The following is a 17102-nucleotide window of genomic DNA, read 5'->3' as shown; positions in this document are numbered from 1 at the left end:
CCCCCCCCCTCCACTGTTAACACAATTTGGCCACAGCAGCGCGCTATCCGCGCCTCCTTACTACTCTCCTAGGGTAACTCAAAGGTGTCCCAAGTTTCCTACAATCATATAGAGTGTCTATAGCGTGTACTACAAAAAAATATTTCCGTGCGTTGCTAAAGTGTTCGGGTTTGGCTTGACGAAAAGGTAGCAACCCTACTCGAACTCCATCCATGCACACCACCCTGCAGGCTTGGCAAGCGGGCCCGATAGTAGAGAAATACAGAAACAATGAAGTTTCACCGAATGCCTCTATTTGGCTCAACCCTAACCTCCCCATCTGCGCAAACTGCCCGATTCATATGCTTGGACCAAATATGGCGTTAAAGTCATATCACAGATAGTGTCACAAAATGCCTTTGTCCCCCTATCGCAACTCAAAGAACAAAATTCCACAACACTATATATTTCGCTATCTACAACTTTCTCATGCTTTTGCAGCTAAATTCCCGCTTTCCTCCTGCATCTTGGTCCAGTCGAGGTTGGAGAAGACACTCAGATCTAGATGTGCCGAAAAGCCTACCTCACGCTTATATGAACACCTGCTATATGTCTCTCCCGCCCTTGGAAAAGCTCTGATCCTGCTGGTTACGAGACATCCCTACACTGGACAATGATGATTGGGACGATATTTGGGACTTTCAATTTAGCTCCCTAGTTTCCTTATGAGACAGGCTTGTGCAGTTTAAAATAGTACATAGAGCATACTACATGCCATATAGACTCCACAAGATGAAACCCGAGCATTCCACAGAATGCTGGAGATGCAACACCTCACCAGGTGACTTCTCACATATCTTTTGGCACTGCCCCAAGATTTGGAAATACTGGACAGAGGTTATAGAGCTAATCAATCTGGTCGCCTCAGTCACACTGCCGATAAGAATGGATATATGCCTACTAGGGCTCATAGAAACAATCATAAAGACTGTTGCAAAAAGGACTCTGTTTGGGTTGTTGCTTTTCTATGCCTGGAAAAATATTGCTATGCATAATAAAAAACCCTTTGCGCCATCCTTGACTCAATGGAAGCGCCTGGTTAATGAAAGCCTTCCATTATACAAGGATACCTATACTAACAGAGGGTGCCCCATGAAATATGACAAAATATGGCATAAATGATTAGCTGAACCAACAGCCTAAGCCCTTGTACACATGGTCGGATATTATGACGGAAAATGTCCGATCAGACCGTGTTGTCGGATAATCCGACCGTGTGTGGGCTTCATGGGACTGTTTCCGTCGGAATATCCGACCGACAAAGTTTTAGAGCTGGGCTATAAAATTTTCCCGACAACATGATCCGATCGGACAAAGTCTGATCGTTTGTAGAGAATTCCGATCGGACAAAGTGCCACGCATGCTCAGATCAAATTCCTAGACCAAAGCTATTGGCTACTAGCCTGAACATAGTCCCGTCGTAACGAAATAACGTCATCACGTTACGAACGATCGGATTTTCCGACAACTTTGTCCAACCGTGTGTATGCAACACAATTTTCGGACAAAATCCGATGGATTTTGTTGTCAGAATGTCCGACCGTGTGTACAAGGGCTTATGGTTAAGGGGGAATAAAGGTATAATATATCTTTACATTTGCTGATACATGACTGGCCCTATTTATATGATGTTGTGGATAGTGATGGCCGAACAGTTCGCCCGGCGGTCGTTTCGCGGCGAATTTCGGCTGTTCACGATTCGCCCGATCGGCGGACTATTGCCGCCGTTCGCCCAGCGGACTTACGTGTTTTCTGTGTAAAAGAACTTTGACCTATGATGACACATCCATCATGGGGTACAGGACAGCCAATTGAGACATTACAGCACATGTACACTTGGACATTCCCCCTACAGCCGCGTACACACGGGCGGACTGTCTGGCCAACTAAGTCCGTCAGCCAATCCGACGGACAGTCCGTCCTACTTTTGAATGAACGGACTTGACCACACACGATGAACAGACAGTCCGTTGAAAGCTTGCGCGATGACGTGTACAGCACGTACGACGGGACTAGAAATACGACGTCCAATACACTGCAATGCAACCTTCGGCCGTGTAAATCCTTTCTGAGCATGCGCCATACTTAGTCCGTCCAACTTGCCTACTCACGAGCGGACTGTCCGCTGAAACCAAAGTTGGACGGACAATATTACGGAAATTCCGAAAGACTTAGTCCGCCAGACTGTCCGCTGAAAAAGTCCGCTGAAGCCCACACACGAGCGGACTAAGTTGGACAGACAGTCCGCCCGTGTGTACGCGGCTTAACTTATAAATACACCCGATCCGGCGGCCATTTTACATTCTTTCTTCTGTCACTATAGGGAGAGGTTGCTGTGTGGAGCAGGGAGAGATTCTAGTGACCCAAATCGCTAGCTATTTGGTACACAAAAGTTCTTTTCAGGACTGGTATAGGTGTTAGGTGTATATAGGTTTGCTGTGCTACTGATTGTTGCAGCAGCCTGAGTGTCTTTTGTCAGTTTAGAGAAAGGGACAAGACGGTGTGTGCTGCAGGGAGAGTCAGTTTAGTCATCATCATTAGCTGTTACTATCAGGTCCACAAAAGTGCTATTCCAGTTATTGTTCCAGCAGCCTCTGTTTTGTCAGTTTATATAGGGACAGGCAGGAAGCAGTGTGTCAGGCAGTGAGGGTCAGTTTAATCAGTAGCTGTTACTATTAGTTCCACAAAGGTTCTTTTCAGGACTGGTATGGTAATAGGCTTGTACACGTATAATATTCTTTCTTCCAAATATAGAAAGAATATTATACTTGACTGCTGCCCTTCTGCTGCAGTCTGCTAATCATTCACAACCCACTTGTTCCACAAACCTCCTTATAAGGACTGTTAACTTGGTCTGTCTAGGGAGCTACAGTACATAGGGTTGAGTGAGGTACAGTCTGCCATTCTATAAGGACTGGTATCGGTCCACAATACATAGGGTTGAGGTGCACTACTGCTGACCGCTGCCCTATACTGCAGCAGTCCTTCATCAGTATAGGGAGTGACGTACAGTCTGCCAGTCACTCACACACAACCTACTTGGTCCACAAAAGTCCTTATAAGGACTGGTAAGGTATAGGGTACTACAGTACATAGGGTTGAGTGAGATACAGTCTGCCATTCTATAAGGACTGGTATCGGTCCACAATACATAGGGTTGAGGTGCACTACTGCTGACCGCTGCCCTATACTGCAGCAGTCCTTCATCGGTATAGGGACTGACGTACAGTCTGCTAATCACTCACACACAACCTACTTGGTCCACAAAAGTCCTTATAAGGACTGGTAACTTGGTCTGTCTAGGGTGCTACAGTACATAGGGTTGAGTGAGGTACAGTCTGCTACTCTATAAGGACTGAAATAGGTACACAATACATAGGGTTGAGGTGCACTACTGCTGACCGCTGCCCTATACTGCAGCAGTCCTTCATTGGTATAGGGACTGACGTACAGTCTGCTAATCACTCACACACAACCTACTTGGTCCACAAAAGTCCTTATAAGGACTGGTAAGGTATAGGGTACTACAGTACATAGGGTTGAGTGAGATACAGTCTGCCATTCTATAAGGACTGGTATCGGTCCACAATACATAGGGTTGAGGTGCACTACTGCTGACCGCTGCCCTATACTGCAGCAGTCCTTCAGGGTCATTTAAAAAATTACAGGCAGAGGAAGAGGCAGGCCCTTCCGCAGGGGTGGTAGGGGTAAGGCAGGCGAAACAGGCTTGAGCCAAAGTGGGAAGTTGCAGAAGGTGCGTTCAATTACTTTAAAGGACGCACCAGACTTGGTTGAGTGGCTCGCTCAGCCTTACTCTTCTGCACCCTCCTCATCCTCTCGATCTGCATCCTCTTCTTCACTCTCTGCTATGTGCACCCCCAAAGACACTACCACCAACAACACCACCACATACCTTCCGCTTGAGTCACAGGAATTATTTTCCGATCCATATCAAGAGGACATTTCTGATGTGCAGCCACTCTTGGTATTGGATCAGGAAGAGGAGGTAGCAAAAACCGCTACTCAGCAGTCTGACGACAGTACCCAGATCAGCCCATAGAGGAGGTTGGTCCCCGGTGTTGCTGCTTACTCCGAGATCTCTACTTATAGCGGTGGGGAAAGTGACATTGATGATGACGTGTCTAGTGATGTCACGTGGGTGCCCACAAGAGAGGAAGAGGAGGGGAGTTCAGAGGGAGATATGGACCAGCAGATAGGGAGGAGAAGCAGGAATAACTTACATTGCACAGGAGGGACAAAGCAGACTGCAAATGTATCAGGAGCGAGTCATTGACCATGTACGGTCACATCTGGCGCTCCCAGGACACCGGCACATGGCTCTGCAGTGTGGGCTTTTTTTAACGTGTCCGCTGCTGACAATAGCGTTGCCATCTGCAATCTTTGCAGTCAACGCATTAGTCGCGGTAAGCCCAACACTCACCTAGGGACGACCGCCTTAAGAAGGCACATGAGCAGCCATCACCGAGCCCAGTGGGAGCAACGGAACACACAAAGCCACACTCCAGGCTCTCACCGTCCAGCCTCGTCTTCTACTTCTCCTTCTCCTCTCTCCTCACAATTGTCCTCCACTCCACCTTCCATCACGCCAAGCTCACGTTTTTCTGCAAAAAGGCAGGCTTCCGTGGGCCTAATGTTTGAGCATAAAAAAATGATGACGCCGGATAACCCTCTTGCCCAACGGTTGACGGCTGGCTTGTCAGAACTCATAGCCCGCCAACTACTGCCATATAAACTGGTGGACTCCGAGGCCTTTCGCAAATTTGTGGCCATTGGAACACCACAATGGAAGGTCCCAGGAAGGAAGTATTTCTCAGAGAAGGGCATCCCAGAGCTATATGGCCATGTTCAGCAGCAAGTGAATGTATCTCTGGCACACAGTGTCGGTGCCAAGATACATCTGACCACAGACACGTGGTCTAGCAAACACGTCCAGGGAAGGTATATCACTTTTACTGCCCACTGGGTGAACCTTCTGACAGCCGTCAAGCATGTATCCCGTGGCACCCGTGTAGATTTGGTTTTACCGCCACAGATTGCATGCAGGGCTGACTCTTCTTCTCCTCCTCCTCCTACTCCATCCTCCTCCCTCTCCTCCTCAGCTGACTCCTCCTTTTCCGCTGCTAGCGTCTCTTCCGCTGCGCCGCCCAAGCTCCCCAGAACCTATTCGACATGCCAGGTGAGACGTTGCCATCGTCTGTTGTGCCTGGAAGCCAAGAGCCACACTGGCCCGGCACTCCTTTCAGCTTTGCGTTCACAGGCAGATCAATGGCTAACACCGCTCAATTTGACAGTTGGTAAAGTGGTTTGTGACAACGGTGCCAATCTGCTTAGCGCATTGAAACAGGGCAAAATCACGCACGTGCCATGCATGGCACACGTCTTAAACTTGGTCGTGCAGCGATTCCTTGTCAAATACCCTGGGGTCCAGGACATCTTGCGGCAGGCAAGGAAAATCTCGGCCCATTTCAGAAGATCTTACACGCCCATGGCTCGCCTTGCTGACATTCAGCGGCGACACAATCTGCCGGTCAGACGTCTTATTTGCGATTGCCCGACGCGATGGAACTCAACCTTCTATATGCTTGATAGGCTGCTCCAGCAGAAACGTGCAGTTAACGTCTACCTGTATGAACTCTGCGGCAGAACCGGTTCTGGGGAGCTGGTTTTTTTTTTCACCGCGCCAGTGGCTGCTCATGCGCGACGCATGCAGACTTCTGCGCCCATTTGAGGAGATCACCAAACTGGTCAGTCGCAGCCATGGCGCCATCAGTGACATGGTACCTTATGCCTTCTTTATGGAGCGTGCATTGCGTCGTGTCATTGATCAAGCTGTGGAGGAGCAGGAGCGGGAAGATGAGGAAGTCGCAATGCTGGATGAATTCCCAGGGGGGGCTACTCTATCTGAGACAAGTGAACAACAGGAGTCTGAAGAGGAGTCAGAGGAGGATGGTGCCAGGGCGGATGAGGAGGAGCAAGAAGAGCATGCTTTAAACCTTTCTGGGATCCCTGTTGTGCATGGATGGGGAGAGGAGAATGAAGAGGACGACATTATCCTGGATGATGAGCAGGAGCCAGGCCACCACACCGCTTCCACTTTAGTGCAAATGGGGGCCTTCCTGCTCCAGTGTTTTAATAGGGACCCCCGTATAAAAAGCATAAGTGTCAAGGACCAGTACTGGGTGGCAAAGTACTTAGACCCCCGGTACAAACACAAAATGGCGGAAATGAGGGCTGTCAGAATGCAGCACTTCCAGGCCTTGCTTCGAGAAATGCTACATTCTGCTTTTGCGTGCGCTGGCAGAGGAGCAATTCCCACTCCCAGAGAAGGAGTTGCGGGTACCAATCCAACAGCGCCTGCAAGAAGAGGCCGGTTTGAAGATGTGTTGGTAACTTCGGATATGAGGTCATTCTTTCAGCCGACCCATCGACAGGTGTCATCCGGATCCAGCATCAGGGAACGCCTTGACCATCAGGTGTCCGACTACATCGGGTTAACGGCCGATGTGGACGCTCTGAGGAGTGATGAACCCCTGGACTACTGGGTGGGCAGGCTTGACCTCTGGCCAGAGCTTGCCCAATTTGCAATCGAACTGTTGGCTTGCCCCTCATCCAGTGTCCTGTCCGAAAGGACATTCAGCGCAGCAGGGGGGATCGTGACCGATAAGCGTACTCGCCTAGCTCACGACAGTGTTAACTACCTCACATTTCTAAAAATGAATGAGGCATGGATCTCGGAGGAATTCAACAGATGTGACCAGAAGACCATGTATATGTCTATAAACAATTTTTTTAATCGAGCACAGAGACCTTCTTTCTTCATTTGGCTCACTTCCTTGTCCAAAAAAAGCACACCGTACTAAATGCCCGTACCCTCCTCTTTGAAGAGGTTGAGCAGTGTCATATTTCTACTGGGGCTGCTTATTATGAGGGGCTCCCACCATCCCTGTGCTGTGCTGACATCCTCCTGGGGCTGTACCTCTGCTGTGCATATTATGAGGGGCTCCCACCATCCCTGTGCTGACTGCCTCCTGGGGCTGTACCTCTGCTGTGCATATTTTGAGGTGCTCCCACCATCCCTGTGCTATGCTCATTATGAGGGGCTCCCACCATCCCTGTGCTGTGCTGACTTACTCCTGGGGCTGCTTATTATGAGGGGCTCCCACCATCCCTGTGCTATGCTGACTTCCTCCTGGGGCTGCTTACGGTGCAGGTGTCAGTGCTGTATATCACGGTGCTGATGTCAGTGCTCTCTGTCACGGTGCAGCTGTCAGTGCTGTATATCACGGTGCTGATGTCAGTGCTCTCTGTCACGGTGCAGCTGTCAGTGCTGTATATCACGGTGCTGGTGTGAGTGCTTTATGTCACGCTGCTGATGTCAGTGCTCTATCACGGTGCTGATGTCAGTGCTCTCTGTCACGGTGCAGCTGTCAGTGCTGTATATCACGGTGCTGGTGTGAGTGCTTTATGTCACGCTGCTGATGTCAGTGCTCTATCACGGTGCAGCTGTCAGTGCTGTATATCACGGTGCTGGTGTTAGTGCTTTATGTCACGCTGCTGATGTCAGTGCTCTATCACGGTGCTGCTGTCAGTGCTGTATATCACGGTGCTGGTGTGAGTGCTTTATGTCACGCTGCTGATGTCAGTGCTCTCTATCACTGTGCTGTTGTCAGATGACTCTATCACGGTGCAGATGTCATTGCTGTATGTCACGTTGCTAGTGATCATCTCCTGCACCCTCTTTTTTGCCTACCCTGGTCCCTGACCTTCCCTCTCCTCCATTGCCTTCATGCGCTCCACAGTCCTGAATTGTCACAACAATTTCCCATATAAAAAAAGAATGCTTGTAGTTGTCGATCCCAGATTCACCTCATACATGTGTTATGTCATTGTCCATGTGGTGGGACTATGTTTGCACATCTATTAATTATTTTGTGGCTGCAAATTTGACCTGTAGGTTTGCAAAGTTCGCCTCCCATTGAAGTCAATGGGGCCCGCCGCGAACGTTACGGTTCGCGAACTATCGGCCACGTTCGCGGTCCGCGTTCGCGAAACGTCCCGTCGGAAGTTCGTCCATCACTAGTTGTGGACACTGAGACAGACTGCAAAGAGTGATTCCTAGCTAAAGGGAAAACTCCATATTCCAGACTCTGATATCTCATTCAAGTCACACCTGTAACAATGTTACACAAGACCGCACAGCGGTCCACAAATGTACTGCTGTGCACTGAACTGTTCGATGTCTGTGTTTTTTGTTTGTTCTAAATACAATAAAAATAATGAAAAAAGATAAAAGAAAAGGAAGAAGCTGGTAAATTACATATTTACCGACTCCTTCCTGAAAGAGGGGGAAATGGAGGGGGAGCACAGGGGGACGGGGAAGAGGAGCACACAGGGGTACTGGAGGAGCATGGAGGAGGAGATAACTCCTGTTGAAGCTGGAAGGCTCCTGGATGGCACAGGATGCCACTTGTATCTGCTGATGCTTCCAAAAAGATAGGGAAAACGCCAATTTATCAAGGGACTGATGAGGAGGACAAAAAATGAAACAGTTTCTTTCTTGAAATTTCTCAAAATTCATGGGAGTGAGGTCCTATAGGGTAGGCGAAAGAGCAGAGCTACCAAAACGTATGCTGCCTTGAAGTCTGTCAGAAAATATGGCCATCATTTCTTACAGCTGGGCAAAGATCTGTCACTTTTATCCAACAATTAAAAAAAAAATAGACCTTTAAGCATTTGTAAAAGATTACACCAAAAATATGACTCAACAAAAGGGAATGACTCCATTATTATTTTTCTACTGCCATCAATGGCCAACACGGTACAACACTTCATCCATGCGTTTGCGTCAGGATTTGCCTGAACGATTAATTGTGTTGAGAAGTTTTTAGACCAAAGCAGAAATCTTGAAGAACACAAATCGATATATATGGAAATAAATTGTTGAATTACATTTTCTTTTGGACATTACACTTTAACATTTATCATATTGTTTGATTTATATAAGAACACAATTTGCATACTCAATATTAGGTGACCAGAGACAGTATGTAAAAATCTGTGGTTTTTTTTTTACATCTGTCTCTGAAATGTCCCTTACCGACATCCTTTTGGTCTAAAAATCCCAAGATTATAGCTGCCCCACCTCTCCAGTACCTTCTCAGCCAATAGAAACATGTCTGTGTATACTGTGTGTACATGTATGTGTATACTGTGTGATTGTATACTGTGTGTGTGTATACTGTGTGGCCCCATAAACTCGGATTGCCTGGGGGCCCCATAATCTCCTATTGCCCTGGGGCCCGAGTGGCCCAATGGTCAGTCCGCCCGTGCTTACTGCCTAATATATCCCACCAGTTTTCAGATGCCATTGCAACAAGATATTCCCTTTACCTGTCAATGATCACAATGTTATAGCAGATCGGGGTATAACCACCCTTACTCATCATTTGTGTCCACAAGTCCATCTGAATATACATAGTGCCTTCATACTCCTCCATGTAAACATCGATCAGGAGTTCTCTTTACGCTCTATTTGGTGATCTCTGATCTCCTTATGAACTGTTTCTTCCATGATGAAGATCAGCCATGGAGTATATCTGAGGTGTATATCAGGGTGTGCTTCTTCCCCACATGAGAGCTGTGATGTCCAGCAACATTCATATAGAAGAAATTTCCGGCACATAAGACACTAATACACCTCGAGGGTTGTGTGGGATCCCTGATGTACAAGACAGGACTTCAGTGAGGAACAATTCCCTTTCTCAGGACAGGAAAGTGGCTTCTCCCCCTGTGTGCAATTTCTGGTGTCTATAAAGATTGAATGTCTTTGAAAAGCATTTCCCGCACTCAAGACATGAATATGGTTTTTCGCCGGTGTGAGACCTTTGATGTTGGACAAGCCGTGATTTTTGTACAAAACATTTCCCGCACTCAGGACAGGAATGAGGCTTCTCCCCTGTGTGCGATCTCTGATGTCTGTAAAGATGGGAATTCTGGGAAAAACATTTCCCACACTCAGAACAGGAATATGGCTTCTCATCCGTGTGAGACCTTAGATGGTGGACAAGCTGTGATTTTTGTACAAAACATTTCCAGCATTCAGGACAGGAATACGGCTTCTCCCCCGTGTGAGATCTCTGATGTCTGTAAAGATGGGACTTCTGTGAAAAACATTTTATGCACTCGGAACAGGAATAAGGCTTTTCCCCCGTGTGAAACATCTGATGTGTGACAAGGTCTGCTTTTTGTACAAAACATTTCCCACACTCAGGACAGGAATACGGCTTATCCCCTGTGTGCAAGCTCTGATGTCTGCAAAGATTGTACTTCTGTGAAAAACATTTCCCGCACTCAGAACAGGAATACAGCTTCTCATCTGTGTGAGATCTCTGATGTTTGCAAAGACGGGACTTCAGTGCAAAACATTTCCCACAGTCAGCACAGGAATATGGCTTTTCTCCTGTGTGAGATCTCTGATGTGTGACAAGTTCTGATTTTTGTACAAAACATTTTCCACACTCAGGACAGGAATACGGCCTCTCCCCTGTGTGAGATCTCTGATGTGTGACAAGTTCTGATTTTTGTACAAAACATTTTCCACACTCAGGACAGGAATAAGGCTTCTCCCCCGTGTGCAATCTCTGATGTCTGGAAAGATGGGACTTCTGTGAAAAACATTTTCCACACTCTGAACAGGAATAAGGCTTCTCATCCGTGTGAGATCTCTGATGTTTGCAGAGACGGGACTTCAGTAAAAAACATTTCCCGCACTCAGGGCAGGAATATGGCTTTTCTCCTGTGTGAGACTTTTGATGTTGGACAAGCACAGATTTTTTTACAAAACGTTTCCCGCACTCGGAACAGGAATATGGCTTTTCCCCCGTGTGATACATCTGATGTGTGACAAGTTCTGATTTTTGTACAAAACACTTCCCACACTCACGACAGAAATAAGGCTTCTCCCCTGTGTGCAATCTCTGATGTCTGTAAAGATTGTACTTCTGTGAAAAACATTTCCTGCACTCAGAACAGGAATACAGCTTTGCATCTGTGTGAGATCTCTCATGTTTGTAGAGACGGGACTTCAGTGAAAAACATTTACCGCACTCAGGACAGGAATATGGTTTTTCTCCTGTGTGAAATCTCTGATGTGTGTAAAGATGGCCCTTCTGTGAAAAACATTTTCCACACTCAAGACAGGAATATGGCTTCTCATCTGTATGAGACCTCTGATGTGTGACAAGTTCTGATTTTTGTACAAAACATTTTTCACACTCAGGACAGGAAAATGGCTTCTCTCCTGTGTGACATTTTTGATGCATGTAAAGGGAGGACTCGTCTGAAAAACATTTCCCACACTCAGGACAGAAATATGGCTTTTCACCCGTGTGAGATCTCTGATGTACGACAAGTTGTGACTTGTGTACAAAACATTTCCCACACTCAGAACAGGAATACGGCTTCTCACCTGTATGAGTTCTTTTATGCACATTAAGACTGTATTTAGAATGAAAATATTTCCCGCACTCAGGGCAGGAATATGGTTTCTCTCCCGTGTGAGATCGCTGATGTGTGAAAAGACTGGACTTCTTTGAAAAACATTTCCCACACTCTGGACATGTATGTGGCTTCTCCTCTCTGTGAGATCTTTTATGCTCATTAAGAGTGCATCTAAATTTGAATTCATTCCCGCACTCAGTACAGGGAAACCTCTTCTCTGTTGGAAGGATGGCACCGTCCCTCACAGTCTGAGGTTCCTCAGGATAAGAGGAATACGATGGTCCATCTACACTGTGTGGTGCCAGATGGACATTTGAGGTAGTCGGGTTTTCTCCTGGACTATACTGTGTGATGTCCTCATCTTCTACTTTACAGTCTGGAGACAAAGTGAGACAATCCTCTGAGGTTTTCCTCATCTCCCGTCCATCTACTAAAATAGAAATAAAAAGATTATTACTAGATATGAGCTGATTGGTTCCCCTAAACCAGGACTCCGCCCACATCAGGCAGCTTTGTCTCTGAGGATCTTGAAGGGATAAGTTCACCCATATTTGGGGTGTAACATGTTATGAATGCACCGGCCCCCATTCCCCACTGTGACAGCTCCCTTCACCCCCCCCCCCCCCCAGCTTTCAAAATAAAATAAAATAACGCCAATGTCACTCATTCACAGCGCTCTGTGAATGGAAAACTACAAGGTCCAGCAGTCTTGGTGGCTGTCAGCTTGCAGTTTTCAATGAACTACCACGCTACTGTGAGCAGCAGCAGCATGGTAGTTCATCCTTTCAGATTTTATCAGCTTGCTTGTATGAGGTATGACCAAGCCCATACACTGACAGATCTGCAGGAGACCTGCATGGCATCAGGCTCCTGCAATAATAAATGCAATTTTTTTTCCCTGCAAAGGTAAACGTATACTTTAATATTCCACCTGAAAGGTAACTCATAAATGGATCTTATGACTCTCCTGCCAGTTCATTTCTTTATTCATGGACCTTAGTCAGAGAGTGAAGAAACAACGAGAACTGTCTTTTATAGGAGTGACAGTGATGAGGGGATTATAGGACGAGTGTCCCCTCCCCCTCTATCACTCATTGCCATCTTCCCAACACAAGAAGTCCTGCACTTCCTTATTTAGTCCATGATTTAGTCATGAATAACAGCGGGGCTGAGCCCCACCAGAGGTCAGAGAGTGAGGATGGGGGGAGAACAACCAAGATGAAGACTGGACTGATCCTGAAGACCACCATCATTGGGTTATTGACGCCTCCCTCATTATTAGGGATGAGCCGAACACATTATTGAAAACAATTATTATTATTATAATTATTGAAACAATAAAAATGAAATATTCCTTTAAATATCATGCCTTTAGTATGCCTGTAAACTAGCTCATCTTTCTCATGTTTATAACAGTGCCACAGAAAAATTACATTTCTAAAGGAAAAAATGTCATTTAAAACTGCTCGCGGCTGTAATGTATTGTCAGATCCCGGCAATATAGATAAAAAAATTATTGAAAAAAACAGGCATGGGTTCCCCCAGTCCATTACCAGGCCCTTTGGGTCTGGTATAAATATTAAGGTGAACCCTGTGCCAAAAATAAAAAGTAAATGGCTTGGATGCCCCCCCCCCCCCAAAAAATCCATACCAGGCCCTTCAGGTCTGGTGTGAATATTAAGGGGAACCCCGCACCGATATTCTTTTTTTTTTAAATGGCGTGGGGGTCCCCCAGGCCCTATATACTCTGAACAGCAGTAGATATACTATATGGCCTGCCTAATATACAGTATATATATATATATATATATATATATATATTATACACACCGCCTGAAGTGTATTAGAAACTGTACACACTGTATTAGATACTATGTACACCGCCTGCACTGTATTAGAAACTGTAAAACGGCTGCACTGTATTGTATACTGTGTACACCACCAGAAGTGTATTAGAAACAGTACACACTGTATTATATACTGTGTACACCGCCCGAAGTGTATTAGAAACTATACACCACTGAATGCACTGTATACACACACACACACATATATATATATATATATATATATATATATAAACACTTACTAGACTGTGTATATATATATATATATATATATATATATATATATATATATATATATATATATATACACATATATATATATATACACACACACATACATATATATATATATATATATATATATATATACACACACACACACACACAGTCTAATATATATATATATATATATATATATATATACACATACAGGGCTCGACAAAACCCGGACGCCAGGTCGCATTTGCGACTAGAATTAGCGACCTGGCGCCTGGGGCAGCACAGCTGGGGGTATCCTGTCTCCGTGGACCCCCCCGGCGTGATCGCGCTGGGCCGTTCCGCCGGCGACCGGTAATTGAGGCCGCGGCTTTGAGATCTTCTGCGGTCCTATGATTCCTTCTGGTATGGTTTTGGTATGACAACCAGCAATGCTAATGGAGCTTCCCCTGCCTGCTTATCTCCTTCCCTTTATTTAGAACATTATATATATTTTTTATTCTAACACCCTAGAGCAGTGATGGCGAACCTTGGCACTCCAGGTGTTTTGGAACTACATTTCCCATGATGTTCCACTACACTGCAGAGTGCATGAGCATCATGGGAAATGTAGTTCCAAAACATCTGGGGTGCCAAGGTTCGCCATCACTGCCCTAGAGAATAACATGGTGGTCGTTACAATACTGTCTGTCACACTGTATTTGCGCAGCGGACTTACAAGCGCACTTTTTTGGGGAAAAAGAATTTATTTAATAAAAAAATAAGACAACAGTAAAGTTAGCCCAATTTCTTTTCTATATTGTGAAAGATAATGTTACGCCGAGTAAATTGATAACCAACATGTCACGCTTCAAAATTGCGCCCGCTCGTGGAATGGCGACAAACTTTTACCCTTTAAAATCTCCATAGGCAACGTTTAAAAAATTCTACAGGTTGCACGTTTTGAGTTACAGAAGAGGTCTAGGGCTAGAATTGTTGCTCTCGCTCTACCGATCACGGCAATACCTCACATATGTGGTTTGAACACCGCTTTCATATGCGGGCGGGACAGGGTGTGCGTTTAAAATTATTTTTATTTTCTTACTTTAACTTTTATTTTTATTTTTTTCACTGTTCTTTAAAAAATAATAATAATAATTTGTGTCACTTTTATTCTTATTACAAGGAATGTAAAAATCCCTTGTAATAGAAAAAAGCATGGCAGGTCCTCTTAAAAGAGAGACCTCAGATCTCATATTTACACTAAAATGCAATTTAAAAAAAAAATTGTCATTTGAAAAAAATAAATAAATAAAATGTCCCTCTAAGAGCTATGGGCAATGACTTGGAGACAGGTGGGGGGGCTGCACTATCTTCCCCTCACTCGTCTCCATGTCAGGCCAGGGACAGGTCCGGATGGCCGTTACCGACCTGGCTCCTAACTTTTTTAGCTGGCTCCTAGATTCCAAGCAAATTTGTCAACCCCTGTATAATATATATATTATATATATATATATATATATTTCCCGGGAGGATGGGCCGCAGCAAAGGACATCAGAGAGCAACATCAGAGAGGACATCAGAGAGCGCAGGGCGCATCGCGCATGCACAGTAGGGACCCGGTCATGAAGCCAAAAGGCTACACTGCCGGGGTTCCCTTTCTGGCAATAGTGGTGGCAGCACAAGACAGCTGAAGGAAATATCAGCTGCGGTGCTGACATCGCTGGACTCCAGGACAGGTAAGTGTCCTATGTTAGTCAGTTACAGTATGTGTAGCTGCTGACTTTTAATTTTTAAAAAGGGGGCGGGCGGACCTCCGCTTTAACTATGAAAAATAAAAGGGAATACAAACAGAAATAAACTTTACAGAGATTTATCCTGTGACTGGAGCAAGTCGGAAGCGTCCGTAGTTCATCAGTCTGAGGGACCGGCTGTGTATGAATCACCCCGTCCATATCCTGTCCACATCCCATCCATATCCCATGCTCCTCAATTTATTGGAATACGGATATGGGCTGGACTTTAGCTCTTTGACCAAACAACCCGGGGGGGGGGGGGGGGTTTCTGTCCCAGCCCACTGGACGGTTCTCGGTTCTGAAGTCACCAGATTTGAATGGACCCCGTATGGCTCCGATTTGCAACACCTTCTTCAGCTGTCACAATCAGGTACCATATAACAGTTTTGTGTGTTTCTCTGGGATTCTAAATGCCCTACAAATACAGATTTACATGTACACGTTGCCCAACATGTGTACCTTCAGAAGGAATTATTTTCATCTCTCTAATGTTTTAGCTTTTGATTCCTTAGATCTGTGGATATAAACCAAATCCAACAGTTTGGGGCCTCCTGACTGTCCCCTGCTGGTTCTTGTAGCCAAAATGACAAGGACGTACTTTGAGGCTTTATATGTCTACATGGAAGGGATAATTTTATTGGCATCTAGGCATCAACTCTATCCTAGAAACTGGCTCTGTCCTTTTAAATGCTAATTGGTGAACACACACTACATTGCCTTCACATCACATGAACCAGTCGTAGGCCGCAGAGTTCAAAATTGAGTTGGCCCACCCATTGGAGCTATAACAGCTTCAACTCTTCTGGGAAGGCTGTCCACACGGTTTAGGAGTGTGTCTATGGGAATGTTTCACCGATCTTCCAGAAGCACATTTGTGAGGTCAGGCACTGATGTTGTATGAGAAGGCCTGGCTCGCAGTCTCCGCTCTAATGTATCCCAAAGGTGTTCTATCAGGTTGAGGTCGGGACTCTGTGCAGGCCAGGCAAGTTTCTCCACCCCAAACTTGCTCATCCATATCGATATGGACCTTACTTTGTGCACTGGTGTGCAGTCATGTTGGAACAAGAAGGGGTCATCCCCAAACTGTTCCCACAAAGTTGGGAGCATAAAATTGTCCAAAATGTCTTGGTATGATGAAGCCTTAAGAGTTCCCTTCACTGGAACTAAGGGACCAAGCCCAACCCCTGAAAAACAACCCCACACCATAATCCCCCCTCCACCAAATGATTTAGAGGGGTTGCCCAATACGTTTGACAATATAGTGCGAATTATCGAGTTTGGGGTGGAGGAACGGAACTTGACTGGCCTGCATAAAGTCCTGACTTCAACCTGACAGAACACCTTTGGGAAGAATTATAAAGGAGACTGCAAGCCAGGCTTTCTCGACCAACATCTTCTGGAAGAATGGTCAAACATTCCCATAGACACACTCCTAAACCTTGTGGACAGACTTCCCAGAAGAGTTAAAGCTGTTATAGCTGCAAAGGGTGGGCCAACCCAATATTGAACCCTACAGACAAAACCTGGGATGCCATCAAAGTTCATGTGCATGTAAAGGCAGGTGTCCCAATATTTTTGACAATATAGTGTATGTCTATGATTGTTTACCAATTAATACCATAGAATTAAACTATATCTCCAATTACACTACACTTCTACATATCACATCGCAGCTACTGGAAAAACTGCCCTACTGTTACATCTA

At 45.7% G+C, this 17102-nt stretch overlaps 1 protein-coding gene across 1 annotated transcript in view; it reads right to left on the bottom strand.

Annotated features, from left to right (window-relative positions):
- Positions 1-8829: 8829 nt before the first annotated feature.
- The window catches only part of LOC143986844 (uncharacterized), a 247655-nt gene continuing 239382 nt past the window's right edge, over positions 8830-17102 (bottom strand). Inside the window, 2 exon segments of the mRNA XM_077485252.1 lie at positions 8830-9851; positions 9853-11989. Of these exon segments, the coding sequence (XP_077341378.1) occupies positions 9749-9851; positions 9853-11989 (2240 nt within the window). The 3' untranslated portion in view covers positions 8830-9748.

Source organism: Lithobates pipiens, unplaced genomic scaffold, assembly GCF_037356315.1.
Source record: "Lithobates pipiens isolate NorthernLeopardFrog02 unplaced genomic scaffold, aLitPip1_a1.2 Scaffold_18, whole genome shotgun sequence".
NCBI classification, from domain to species: Eukaryota; Metazoa; Chordata; class Amphibia; order Anura; family Ranidae; genus Lithobates; species Lithobates pipiens.
The sequence above is the reverse complement of the archived record's forward strand: the minus strand, read 5'-3'. Positions and strand labels throughout refer to the sequence as shown.